The sequence below is a fragment of the Numida meleagris genome, chromosome Z (assembly GCF_002078875.1).
Source record: "Numida meleagris isolate 19003 breed g44 Domestic line chromosome Z, NumMel1.0, whole genome shotgun sequence".
Lineage (NCBI taxonomy): Eukaryota > Metazoa > Chordata > Aves > Galliformes > Numididae > Numida > Numida meleagris.
Genome location: NC_034438.1, coordinates 16803720 through 16817478, shown reverse-complemented (window position 1 = coordinate 16817478; position 13759 = coordinate 16803720). Strand labels below are relative to the sequence as shown.

Here is a 13759-nt window from a genome sequence, read left to right as displayed (position 1 = left end):
ACTGAGTTTCTAAGACTCTCTTTTCCTTTCTGCTAGGTACTATAGTCCAGGAAGGAGGTAGAATATTAATCAACAGAACAAATTTAGATGCTTCAAATCTACTGATTAAGCTACCTGAAGTACAACGCTCCATGTATGAAGTCTGGTATCAAGTTGTGTCTTTACCCCAACATGGTATAATAATTGTTGGAGAAAGAAATGTTACAAAAGAAAAACCTAATTTCTCACAATACATACTGAACAAATTTGGAATTGTGTACGTGCACGATAATTCTGAATCACTTAAGGACAATTTCACTTTTGCTGTTTGGTTAAACCTAAAGACCAAGTCTGCAACAAGGACCCATAGTGAAGTTTTAGAAGAGATGTTTAATATCACTGTTGTTCCAGTGAATGATCAACCACCAGAACTGAAGACTAAAAGACTGCACCTGAAAGTCCTGCAGGGAGATGTGTCAGTGCTGGGCTCAGAGAATCTGAAAGTTGAAGACCTAGACAACACCCCAGCAGAGCTCAAATATACTATTGTTAGCAACCCCAACAATGGTTATTTAGCAATGAAGAGCAATCTCAGTGTCTCTGTACAGGATTTCACACAAGCTGATGTTGACAGTGGTAGGGTTTGGTTTGTACAAGATGGAAGTTCTTCTTCTGGGGTGTTTTATTTCAGTGTGACTGATGGTAAACATCGTCCTTTATACAAACTTTTCAGTCTTGAAGTTGTACCAATTGCTCTTGTCCTGGTCAACCTTACTGATGTTGCACTTCCACAGGGCCAGACATCTGTCACAGTTACTAACACACAGCTTTCTGCTGTCACAAATGGAAAAAGCACTAATATCATGTATGAAATAACTCAACCCCTCAAGTATGGGCACCTGATGATTGAAAATGAGCAGGTTAGTAAATTTGAGCAGGCAGATTTGAACTCAGGAAGACTGTCTTACCACCTGACAAATTTCACTGTGTTCAAAGAAGTACTGGAGTTTATGATATTCACTGTAGAAAGTAATCTAACAGAACAAGTGCTGAACATCACAATGAAGCCTTTAGTGCAAGTTGTGTCTGACATGCAGATTTCAAATCAAGCAGTTTATAAACTCAAAAGCGATGACCTGGATGCTTCTGAGCTAGCTAATTTAACAAACAGTAATCCTAGATTTGAAGTGATAGTGCCCCCAGCTCATGGAAGGATTGTAAAAAAAAGGTTTGTGAATGATGCAGTGTTTGAAGATGTTCAGACATTCACCCAAACTGACATTGATGGAGGTGTTGTGCTTCTCAGTGTAGATACGAATATGACAGGCATTGATCTGTTAAATGATTCATTCACATTTGTGCTCAGGGCAGATAATGTTCAGCCTGCTGTTGGCCATTTTGAGTATTCCATAGTGCCATGCAGTCCTTCTCTTGTGCAAAATTTTATAGCTGAAGTGCCTTTCATAACTAGTATGACCACTTTAAAGATTCCAGCTACCTCAAATGACAGGGTGCCAGTTTCCTCCCATGATAAAGTACCTACAGTAGCACCAAAGAAAACTGTCCCAGGCATGTGGTTAGGTCGGAAACGCTGGGGAAATCAACTTGAGGAACGTCCATCGCTAAATATGGCAGTGGGAACAAGGGGATCTGAAGGGACTGAGACCACAGATCAGGTTAATGCCATGAGGTCCAGAGAGCAAGCAGCTGAAAGCAGCAACCTTTGGTACATCATTATACCCCTGGTCCTGTTGTCTGTGTTACTCATTATTGCTGTTATTTCTGTGTGCATTTTGCTAATGTGTCAGAAGAAAGAGAGGGCAAAACCACTTGTCAGAAATCAAACAGACGTAGTCTTCAGTAGTCCAGGTCATTGTCTGGAACGGAGCTTGACTGTACCCACTGTTACAGTGACCCCTCTCCTGAAGAGAGCTGAGGAAAGTACATCCTCCTCACTGATGGCAGTAAGACATGAACAGCTGCTTCCTACAGTGCTTCCTCCGACTGTAGAACAGCCTTTGCAAAATAGCTGGTTAAACCTAGATCCTGAAATGATCCAATATTGTCGAAAAACAAATCCAACTTTGAAGCGCAGTCAGTACTGGGTGTAGTTCATGGCCAGCTTTGGTCATGCCAATTGGTGTAATGTGGAAAGGAGAATGTACCTTACTGACATACAGTTCTTTATTGTGCTTATTTATAATAGGTCAAATGGTGCATTGTTTGTTAGGTGAAACCCAGATAGCTTTGAAATGATAAAAGTCTTATTGGTTACAGTGGACATAAATTGAGTTTTCTCACCTCATCAAATGCAGAACTTGTCCCCATAGATTTTTAGTGCACCTGGTGTATGCAGTATTTTTTATTTTTCTTGACAAGGGGTAAAGTAAAAGCTACTGTCATGGATTATATCTATTTTAACATTATTATTATTTTGAAGAACTAAGTTTGCTGTAAAGATCCTGTGTTCTTTCCTGAACTGGTACTTCCATTTTGAGAACTTTAAAGGCCACTGTTCAAAGGCCACTACTAAAGAAACAAAGCTGTGATTATTTTGCCAGGTGTTCATCTGGGTCTGTGAGCTTGAAATCTAGAATTAATTTCAGCAATAATTCTACAACAGCGGCAGTAATTAAGGGTTCTGGTAAAACACTTACTGTGAGGTGGCTGTTTTTTGATTGATTGTTTTGTGTTTTCCTTACTTGTTGTTGAAGTCTAGCCTTTAATGTCTGCAGACTGGCAAAATGCATCCATGGCCTCTAATCCACATGGCAAAAACTGTGTCTCTGCCAGTCAATCTGTCTGCTGAATTATATTCCGGCTCAGTTTATGTCTGGAAGAACATATCAAATTTCCTGTTCCTTACTAAGGGCTAAGTTCTGCCTTCAGTGAAGCAAGCACAGCTCTCTTTGGGATCTGTGCATTCAAGCAGATGATAGTATCATCAAATCCTTTGCTGCAAACTAGTTTGTGTGGTGGAGCTACTGACTGAATGCTGTGACTAAAAACATACTCTCTTGTGAAGGATCACAATTTACCCTTCATCTCCCAGAATGCAGGTCTTATGTGCCTTATGCCCTCTGACAAGTAATACCTACTCTAATTTAGCTGTTAGTTAAGATGTGCAGTAATTTCTCTGTAAAGATAAATTTTGTATTTATGAAAATGAATAGTGATGTGCAGTCTCCTGTTAAGGTCCATTCTTCCACTGAAAACAACAGCAAAATTCTTATTGACTTCAGAGTACAAAATGACCACTGAACTTCTCATATATTTTTGTACTTTGCTTTAACAGCTTCCAGTTGGCTTCTCTGTAAAAACGCTGTGTTCAGTCCAAAAATCTCACTGCTCCATTATTATTATTAACACAGGAACAACATTTTTGTTGTAGCTGAATTACTGCTGTTTTTGCTTTTATAGAATCGATGTATGGGCCTAAATATACTTGGTGTTATTAATTTCACAGTACTTTGTTTTGGATGTCTTTTTCTGTTGTTGATTAACTGTGTTTCTGGCATTTACATATTTCAGTTGGGGGAAATGTTCGCCAGTGAGAAGGGCCAGACTAAATCTCTGCTTACTGCTATGTCCCAGGAGATAAATACTTGAGTAGCATGCCCAGTCAGAGACATTTTGAAGCAGTGCACTGTTCGGAGCCTGCTGCCAGGTCAGTGTCAGTGGAAAATATGCAGGCAACGTTTTCAGCTGTTTGAGTTAGTGGAGCACTAGTGACAAAAGATACGAAGCTTTCATATGCTCAAACTAAAATATATTCGAAGCCTAATATGCAATTTTTGTTTCTAATTAGCATTTTGCCTTGATGCCACTGTGAGCAGTCTTGAGATCACCCACTACCATGAGTGTAAAAGGTTGGGATTTGAGGTGTTCCAGATGGACTGCACAGGCCTGCAATACAGGCCGTTTCTAGTTTAAAAAAGAATCTTGGCTACTATTTTAGAAACCATCAGCCAGAGAGGTGGTGCTGTCAGCCATCGCGGGGACACCCTAGCATCTTTGTGGAGGTGCAATTGTATGTCTCCTGCCATTTCCTGAGACCTTGTTTGCTGTCACCAAGCAAACAGCAACTTCCTCCAGATCCCAGCTGTGAGCAGAGCATTTGCAATACCCTTCCTCCAATGCCATTTAGGCAGTAGCAGGAACCCGATCCTTTGTATCTTCTCCAAGGCTCCACTCCAATAAAAAATAATAATAAAGAGTTATAATCCAGTAGTTCCATGACACTTAAAGAAGCATGTCTCACATTTCCCTATCACTGAGACCTTCCTGTCAACAAAAAAAGAGATGTCATTCTCCGGTACCTACCGTGGAATGAAGTTATATGCTTTCAGTGCAGTATCAAAATATTGCTGACAAAGTTTTTGGTGACAAAGTCCACATTGTAGACCACTGACAAGCTGAATAAAAATATAGAGATGAAATATGTGCTTAAGAGACTTTTTAAAGTCTCTTTTTTATTATTGTAAAGACAGGTAAGCGAGGTTGCTGTGTTTGTTGTGTCATAGAGATGGAACATAGGGCTACTGCAATGATGGTGATGGTAAAAAATGAAGGCACAACATAACATCAAGTGAATAAAAAAAACAGTAATGCAATTAGAACTTTGGAACTGGATGGACCCTCTGAATATCTGTATTTGTATTCTCCAAGCAAGAAATAATACTTGAAAAATGCAGAGAAGAATGCTGAATTTTTGCTGTCTTTTGTTTGTTCATGTAAGCATAATGAACTAAACTTTTTCTCTGTTTCAGAATTGCTTTTGCCTGACAAAGGAGTTTACTTCAAGTAGAACAGGCACTATGAGTTGTGTTTTAAGTATTGGGCTCACTTTCTAAAACATTGACTTTTTTTTTTAATGAAAACCTAAAGGCCTGATTCATCAGTGATGTATACCAGCATTTAGTTTGCTCTCTCAGTGCTGCTGTAATACAACTGTGCAATAATACTTGCCATACTATGGAACTTTTAGAAGAGAACTCTCTGTGGAGAAATATATTGTATCAGTGATTGCTGGGTTTCATATAAAATTCTCTCTTGTAAAATTATAATTCATAATTACATATGGATTCTACTTCAGTATCATATCCTGAGTCCTGTGTAAAAAAAGAGTGCCTTAATATAACATAAGCTTTCCCAATGGACAAGGCAGAACAGTCTCTGGCAGAGAATGGTTTATCTTATTCTTACATAGATATTTAATATAGGTGAGATAAATGATTCTTCTGAGTTGGCCATCTCTTCTTGTTGTCTCTAAATGAGCTGAAGTGACTGGCTTAGCCTGGAAGTCCAACTCTGAGATGGCACCGACTTGCTTAGATGAATCTTATCCTGGGTTTTCCAAACAATTATAAATCAAAAAAGTACCTGGAAAACAAATCATAGAATCACCATGGTTGGAAAAGACCTACAAGATCATCCAGTCCAACCGTCCACCTATCACCAATATGTCCCACTAAACCATGCTCCTTAACATCTAAAAGTTCCTGGAACGTGTCCAGGGTTGGTGACTCTGCCACCTCCCTGGGCAGCCCATTCCAGCACCTGACCACTCTTTCGGAGAAGCAGTATTTCCTAATGTCCAACCTAAATCTCCCCTGGCGCAACTTGAGGCCATTCCCTCTAGTCCTGTCTCCAGTTAGTTATATGAGAGAAGAGGCCGATCCCCAGCTCACTACAACCTCCCTTCAGGTAGTTATAGAGAGTGATAAGGTCTCTCCTGAGCCTCCTCTTCTCCAGACTGAACAATCCCAGCTCCCTCATCCGCTCCTCATAAGGCCTGTGCTCCAGACCCCTCACCGGCTTTGTCGCCCTCCTCTGAACACACTCCAGGGCCTCAATGTCTTCCTTGCAGTGAGGGGCCCAAAACTGGACACAGTACTCGAGGTGGGGCCTCACTAGGGCTGAGTACAGAGGTACAATCACCTCCCTGCTCCTGCTAGTAACACTATTTCTGATACAAGCCAGGATGCCATTGGCCTTCTTGGCCACCTGGGCACACTGCTGGCTCATGCTCAGCCGAGCATCGACTAATACCCCCAGGTCCGTTTCCTCCACACAACTTTCCAGCCTCTCTGCCCCAAGCCTGTAGCGTTGCCTGGGGTTGTTGCGGCCGAAGTGCAGGACCCGGCACTTGGTCTTGTTGAACCTCATCCCATTGGCTTCAGCCCAGAGATCCAGCCTGTCCAGATCTCTCTGTAGGGCCTCTCTACCCCCAGGCAGATCTACACTTCCTGCCAGCTTGGTGTCGTCTGCAAACTTACTGAGGGTGCTCTCAATGCCCTCACCCAGGTCATTAATAAAGATATTGAAGAGGACAGGCCCCAGCACCGACCCCTGGGGAACACCACTCGTGACCGGTCGCCAGCTGGATTTAACTCCATTCACCACCACTCTCTGGGCCCGGCCCTCCAGCCAGCTCCTTACCCAGCAAAGGGTGTACTTGTCCAAGCCACAGGCTGCCAGTTTCTCCAGGAGAATACTGTGGGAGACAGTGTCAAAGGCTTTGCTGAAGTCTAGGTAGACCACATCAACAGCCTTTCCCTCATCCACCAGGTGGGTCATTCGATCATAGAAGGAGATCAGGTTGGTCAAGCAGGACCTGCCTTTCACAAACCCATGCTGGCTGGGCCGGATCCCCTGGTTGTCCTGCAAATGCCATGTGATCTCCCTCAGGACAATCTGCTCCATAACCTTCCGCGGCACCGAGGTCAGGCTGACAGGCCTGTAGTTCCCCGGATCCTCCTTATGACCCTTCTTGTAGATGGGAGTCACATTGGCAAGTTTCCAGTCTTCTGGGACCTCTCCAGTTGACCAGGAACGCCAATAGATGATGGAAAGCGGCTTGGCTATCTCTTCCGCCAGCTCCCTCAGTACTCTCGGGTGGATCTCATCCGGCCCCATGGACTTGTGGCAGTCCAGGTGGAGTAGTAGGTCTCTGACCATTTCCTCCTGAATCGTGGGGGGTTTGTTTCGCTCCCCATCCGAGACTTCCAGGTCAGAGAGTAGAGTGCTCTGAGGACAGCTGGTCTGGCTTTTAAAGACAGATGTAAAAAAGGCATTGAGAACCTCAGCCTTTTCATTGTCCTCAGTGGCCACATTCCCAGCCGCGTCCAGTAAAGAATGGATATTCTCCTTGGTCCTCCTCTTACTGTTAATACATTTGTAAAAGAGTTTCTTGTTCCCTTTAATCCCAGCAGCCAAGCTTAATTCGAGCTGGGCCTTTGCCTTTCTAATTTTCTCCCTGCACATCCTGGCAACCTCTTTGTACTATCCCCATGTTGCCCGTCCCCAGCGATTTGTACTTACGGATTCTTTTTGTGATTCCAAGAACAAACATAATTTACAGTCAAGATCCGGTTTGAATTTTTTGCTTGTTTCCCTAGCACTACAGCTATTCGTTTTATTTCATGTGGATGGGGTTTATGAAGGATTCATTTTCTTACCAAATGTAGTTTTAAAATGCAGCATAAAAGTGCCTTGAAAACATACATAAAATCAACAGGTTTTTTCTTTATAATCCACACACTTAAGTTTTTGTGTTTTCTTTGAAGACCTATAATGTACTGCAGTGCAGGAACACACCAGGATCCCACTGCCAGTAGCACTGTTCTAACAAGTATTCAGATGTTTCTTTTTTAAATTAGGCACATGCAAGGTCTGTGTTGTTCTGTGTGCAGCGTTGTGCCTCTAACATAGTCCACATGCCTGGAAAAAGAGAGAAACCTTATCATGTGTCCACTTGGCCATGTTCAGCATGGGCATGAACGTAACATAAAAATTAATGCAGCCATTTCAGGCCAGTCAGCCTCACCTTTGTCCCTGGAAGGCAATGGAACAACTTGTTCTGGATGCCATCTCCAAGCAATTGGAAGACAAGAAGGTTATCAGGAGTAGTCAACATGGATTCACCAAGGAGAAATCATGCTTGACCAACCTGGTAGTGTTCTTTGATGTCCTCAGCAGCTTGGTAGGTGGGGTGTGAGTAGTGGATGCTGTGTACCTTGACTTCAGCAAGGTGTTGACACTGTCTCCCACAACATCCTTATTATGAAACTAAGAAAGTGTGGGATTCATCAGTGGATGGTGGGGTGGGTTGAGAACTGGCTGAGTGGCAGAGCTCAGAGGGTGGTCATCAGAGGCACAGAGTCCATGTGGAGGCCTGTATATAGCGGTGTGCCCCAGGAGTCAGTGCTGGGTCTGATCTTGTTCACATCTTCACCAGTGACCTGGATGAAGAGATAAGAGTCCACCCTCAGCAAGTTTGCTGATGATACAAAACTGGGAGGATGGGCTGACACTCTGGTAGGCTGTGCTACCATTCCACGAGACCTGGACATACCAGAGAGTTGGGCAGGGAGGAACCTGATAAGGTTTAACAAGAGCAAGTGTAGAGTCTTCCACCTGGGAAGGAATAACTGCATTCATCAGTACAGGTTAGGGGCTGACCTGCTGGAGAGGAGCTCCTCGGTGAAGGACCTAGGGGTCCTGGTGGACAACAGGTTGGCCATGATCCAGATGTGTGCCCTGGTGGCCAAGAAAGGCCAGTGGTATCCTGGGGTGCATTAAAAAGAGTATGGCCAACAAGTCAAGGGAAGTGATCCTCCCTCTCTGCTCTGCCCTGGTGAGGTCACATCTGGAGTGTTCTGTCCAGTTCTGGGCTCCCCAGTTCAAGAAAGGCAGGGATCTCCTAGAAGTCCAGTAGAGGGCCACAGAGATGATAAAGGTTGTGGAGCATCTCCTGTATGAGGAAAGGCTGAATAACCTGGGTCTGTTCAGCCTGGAAATAAGAAGACTGAGGAGGGATCTGATTAATGTACATAAATATCTAAAGGGAGGTGGGAGGCAAATGGATAAGGCCAGGCTCTACTCGGTGGTGTGTAGTGATAGGACAAGGAGTAATGGCCTAAAACTTGAACATAGGAAGTTCCATACTAACATGTGGAAGAACTTTATGGTAAGAGTAATGGAACACTGGAACAGATTGCCCAGAGAGGTTGTGGAGTTTCATTCTACAGAGATATTAAAGACCCATCTGGACGCCTACCTGTGCGACCTATTGTAGGGAACCTGCTTTAGCAGGGGGTTGAACTCAATGATCTCTTGAGGTCCCTTCCAACCCCTGCTGTCCTGTGATTCTGTGATTTAAACTTTCTGAAACAGCACTGCATTGGGCGTATTTCAGGAAGTTTGATGTTATTCCACTACGTATGTTTAGGACATCTTGAAGTACCAATTTTCTAAGTGTTAATATATTACTGCTGTTTTGTCCCTGTTTCAAAAGGCAGTAGAACAAGCCTCTTGATACCTGTCAGCCATGTGCATCAGTCGTGCTGAATTACTCAGCTGTTTTAATATTAATTGTGTACCCAGTGATCAATCAGATACAGTGAAAACTTAAGCAGCTTATGCTTGCCTTAGAGAATAAGGCTGTGTACATCTTGGCTGGCTCTGTGAGGAAGCTCTGAGCAGGTGAGCTGGCACTCTGAGAGACCTAGGCCAGCACTGGAGCTGACTATAAATAATTTTTCAGATGTTCAGAAAATGCTGATCTAACTTCAAAACTGATGCATATATTCCTGATTACAAAAATAAATAACCCTTCTACTCCGGCTACACCAAAGCAGAATTGTTAAACTGGAGCAAAAAGGATTATTTGAACATTTACATGATTTAACTGATAGAATTTTAAAATTACTTTATGCTAAAACTGCCTCCCAATTTCAGGATAGTAAATTAATACACTATTACTCCATAAATGCTTTCTTTAACCTGACTTTCGATCTTTCTTTAATCAGAACTTGGATGGTTTGTTGTTGTTTCTGTAGCTTGAGATTAGGAATTCTGGTGGCAGCAGGAGAGCAGCATCCCCAGGGCCATGACACAGCATCTTGGCCATCAGCAAACGCAGAAACCCGTAAGTCCCAGCTACATTGCAACAGCCTGTTAAGAACTGCAAGGCCAAACTCAGTAGTGAATCCACTGCAGTGTGCTAAGCTACAGGCATACCTCCTGCCTGCACCATTTTTTTTTTTCAAGCCTGCCCTTGTGATGTTATGTTGAAATACATTCTGTGAATATTTTTAAAGATGCTGAAAATAATTGTCTTGGCATATTCAACAGAAACTCTGTTAATTTATCTTCACTTGTTTCAAACAATCATTTCTGCCAGAGCTTGCCTACACCTAATCCAGTCCTGGACCAAAATGTTATTTCACTGCAATCTATAGTTTCACATCTCTTTGCAGGGGGACCTGGTATGGCGAAATGCTTGCTTTGCATGCTCATTTCCTCATTTCCAGTCTTCCTTCTTGGTTATTTCTGTGGTAATGCCTTGTACATGCTGGTAACCACTGCCTAAACATGAAGTTGTTTGCAGACTGAAGTTTTAGCTGCATCACGTTTTCAAGTCCACAAAAAGAGAAGAGTGTCAGATCTCATAAGTTCAGTGGGGGAAAATGAAGACTGAGCATTGTTATGGCATGTGACTGAGCGTCAGAACAGTCTGAAAGAGCACAGGCAAATAGCTCAGAATACATAAGTGGTGTAATTTATAGCATGTGACCGATCAAACTTGTTACATAGCAGTTTTCATTAACAGTACAGGAAAACATGTGGCTGAATGAGATTCTGGACAGAATTTTTAAATAATCAGTGACTGAAAGTACACATTTCATATACAAGTTCAAATATGTATAAATGAGGTTAAATAAATATGGCAGAGACATGTACAAAGTTGGTTTCAGACATGCAAAGCCTCCAGGAGAGCTGCTTTGCTATCAAGGAGTACTGGGGAGGATGGTGGTTAGTGTAGGGGGAGCCCAGAGGACAGGACAGAGACAAGTTTACTAGGGTAGGTGGAAATTTATTAAAACCACAGACGGTCACTTAGAAGCAGACTTGCTTCTTTGAAAGGCAGAGGTGGTGTGTGGGGCTGAGCCTGTGGGAAGTACTGCATGCTTGCAACATGCCACATGGCTTAGAGAAGTAACCTCTCTGACAGAGGAACGGAAGAGCAAGAATTGAGATGACAGTTTCCCTTGCCATTCAAGGAGAAAAGTTCAATTAGCTTTTTTTAATACATTCCTCTGCAGCTGGCAGGAGATTCAGGAGAATTAAACTTGCTATGACATGAATATACTGAATGTTGAATTAGAAGATGGCTGGCTGTCATGAAGTCCAGTGGTAGGGATTCATCAGATCAGGTCACAAAGATCGTTCCTTATATAATCATTGCCCAGCCTTACTGAGCAGAGTTAGCCAGGAAATAGCAGAGATGGTAAAGCCTGTTGGCATGAATATTCCCTTAAAAATACAGCTGCCACGTTCTTATTCTCTTGGTCAAACTGGGGAATGGAACAGGGTGGACTTGCCTGAGGTTCTGACTGATTGTAATCACAATTAATGATTAATGGTAACTCTAGTTAGCTGCAAATGCTGGAAGGTATTTGAAAGAGTGGTGACAGAGGTTCTGACTCAGAGCACCAAACTAATGTGGATAAAGATAGACCTGAGCTTAGTCCCTGAAAAAAATGGAAGTAGCTTGAGGACCATTCTCATTTACACGTGGCTGCAGAAAACAGTTAAAGATTGGTGCTAGAGCTATGATTAGATCAGGGACAAAGTAAGCAGAAGTGGTATGAATCAGCTGGAAGAACATTTTCCTACTTTATAGCACCTCTTAGTCAGTTAGGAATATCCAACCAAGGTGCTATACACTGTTAGGAAAGCTGCAGCTTAAGCATCAGTGTTTTCTCACCTTTCTCCTAGTTGTAGAATTTATGATCATTTAGTCTTTCCCCTTCATTCTGATTCCTGGGATTGTGGGAGGTCTGCTTGTTGGTCCTTGCCTGTCAGTACAGGATCTGGCCTCGGCCCAGTGCTTCTGTCCATGCCTTGCAGGAGTCGTGGGGTGGTAACTACTGGTTGTCACTGATCTGAGTTGTGGCCTACTGTAATCTGAATCCACAAGTTACATTTAAAGACACATTATACACCATGTCCATTTCTGTGGTTCCCCAGGATGCCTGAAATGTCAAATGGTGGGTTCAGGATTTTCCTTTTGCATTGCCACTGCTGGGAGGCAGAGCTCCCTCAGCCCCAGCATGACTGCAGCACACCTGGGCCCTGGCAAACCTTAGGCATTTAACAGCTCAGGGTTAAGCCCTCCCTGAGACCTCTCTGCCCCTCCTTAGCCCCTGAGAGCAGCCCTCTTCTGCGGGAAGTGCTGGATGGGCTGTTGTGCAGAGCTCCTCTGCTCTGGTTTTGCAGACCCCTGCTTTCACCCTGCTGGGGAATTCTCAGACTGACAGCTGTGACCAGAGGGCAGATCTTTTCTGTGAAACGCAGACATACCCAGTTCCTGTGAGAAATTTAACTTCCTTTTTGTGCATTTCTTTCTTTCTTTCTTTCTTTCTTTCTTTCTTTCTTTCTTTCTTTCTTTCTTTCTTTCTTTCTTTCTTTCTTTCTTTCTTTCTTTCTTTCTTCCTTTCCTTTCTTTCTTTCTTTCTTTCTTTCTTTCTTTCTTCCTTTCTTCCTTTCTTCCTTTCTTCCTTTCTTCCTTTCTTNNNNTCTTTCTTTCTTTCTTTCTTTCTTTCTTTCTTTCTTTCTTTCTTTCTTTCTTTCTTTCTTTCTTTCTTTCTTTCTTTCTTTCTTTCTTTTTTTAAAGCAGATTCTGCTGTGACTGACTGCCCTTCTGTAGGAAGTGAGGAGCATCTCGGGATGGAAATGGGCTTTGGTGTCCCCACTGCCATCCAGCTGGGTACGCTGACAGCACAAGCCTAAAAAATGCCAAAGGTGGATCTAGGAAGTACCCCATGAAGGTATTTCATGTGTGATTTCTCACATGTTCAGGGCAGACCCACAGGACTCCTGTATGCTTTGGAAAGCGTTTGAAAGTCACACAACTACACAGCTACACAGCCAACCGGGGGCCGGCTGGCTGGAAGTGACCTTGCTGGGTTCTTTATCTCAGCTCAGAGAGATCTGTCACAGAGGTGCAGCAGGAGTGAGTGCTGCTGGCACCAGAATCCTGCTTCCTGTTAGCCACAGACTATGACAGAGAGAAGGAACATCTAGTGAGCACTTTCATGCAGAGGTAAATCACAAAAAGGACTTGGCTATCTCCACACCTGCCTTGTTGTCACCATCTAACAGAGAGCGACCCATGTGAAGGCCTCAACCCTGCCATGCCCAGTTGGCTGGAGGCAATCCTCACACTACTGGCCCTTGGGCATGCCTTAGGCTGGGGCCAGGACTGGCAATTCAGCATAGAAAGTGACCTGAGTTTCTCATCATTCTGCCAACTTTAACCACCAGTGCAGCAATGATGATGGGACTAGGTAGCAATATCACATTCCCAAATCTCTTAATAGCCCTATTTCTGCCAGTGGCCATATAAATGCAACAGCTGAAGAGGAAGCAAAGTCTTGGCCTTTTGCTCCAGCCAGCACCTTGGCAGCATTAACAAAGGGAACAAATTGTTCCCTTGCCACTATATTTGCAAAGCTTTGCCAGGTAAGGATGCTTTTCCATACATTTATTGTCTGGAGCACTCATATATTACTAGGGAAATCTGAGTTTAAATCTTTTTCCTCTCTGACTGGGAAAGCTGTGACCCCCACCTCCTGCATACCCATTAGCTAGCAGATTTTATTTTTAATATGTTATATACAGCCACCAACTCCCAGAGTGGTGGTGTCTGAGCATTCAAATCTGCTCTGACAAAGGCAATACATAAATTTTCTTCTCCAGAGAACTGCCCTTA

At 43.3% G+C, this 13759-nt stretch overlaps 1 protein-coding gene across 2 annotated transcripts in view; it reads left to right on the top strand.

The window, feature by feature from the left end:
- The window catches only part of LOC110389709 (chondroitin sulfate proteoglycan 4-like), a 40737-nt gene extending 35658 nt beyond the window's left edge, over positions 1-5079 (top strand). For both annotated transcript variants that reach the window (XM_021380575.1, XM_021380574.1), the window contains one exon: positions 37-5079. In XM_021380575.1, coding sequence (XP_021236250.1) covers positions 37-2090 — 2054 coding nt within the window. In that variant the 3' untranslated portion in view covers positions 2091-5079. The remainder of the gene's footprint in view (positions 1-36) is intronic.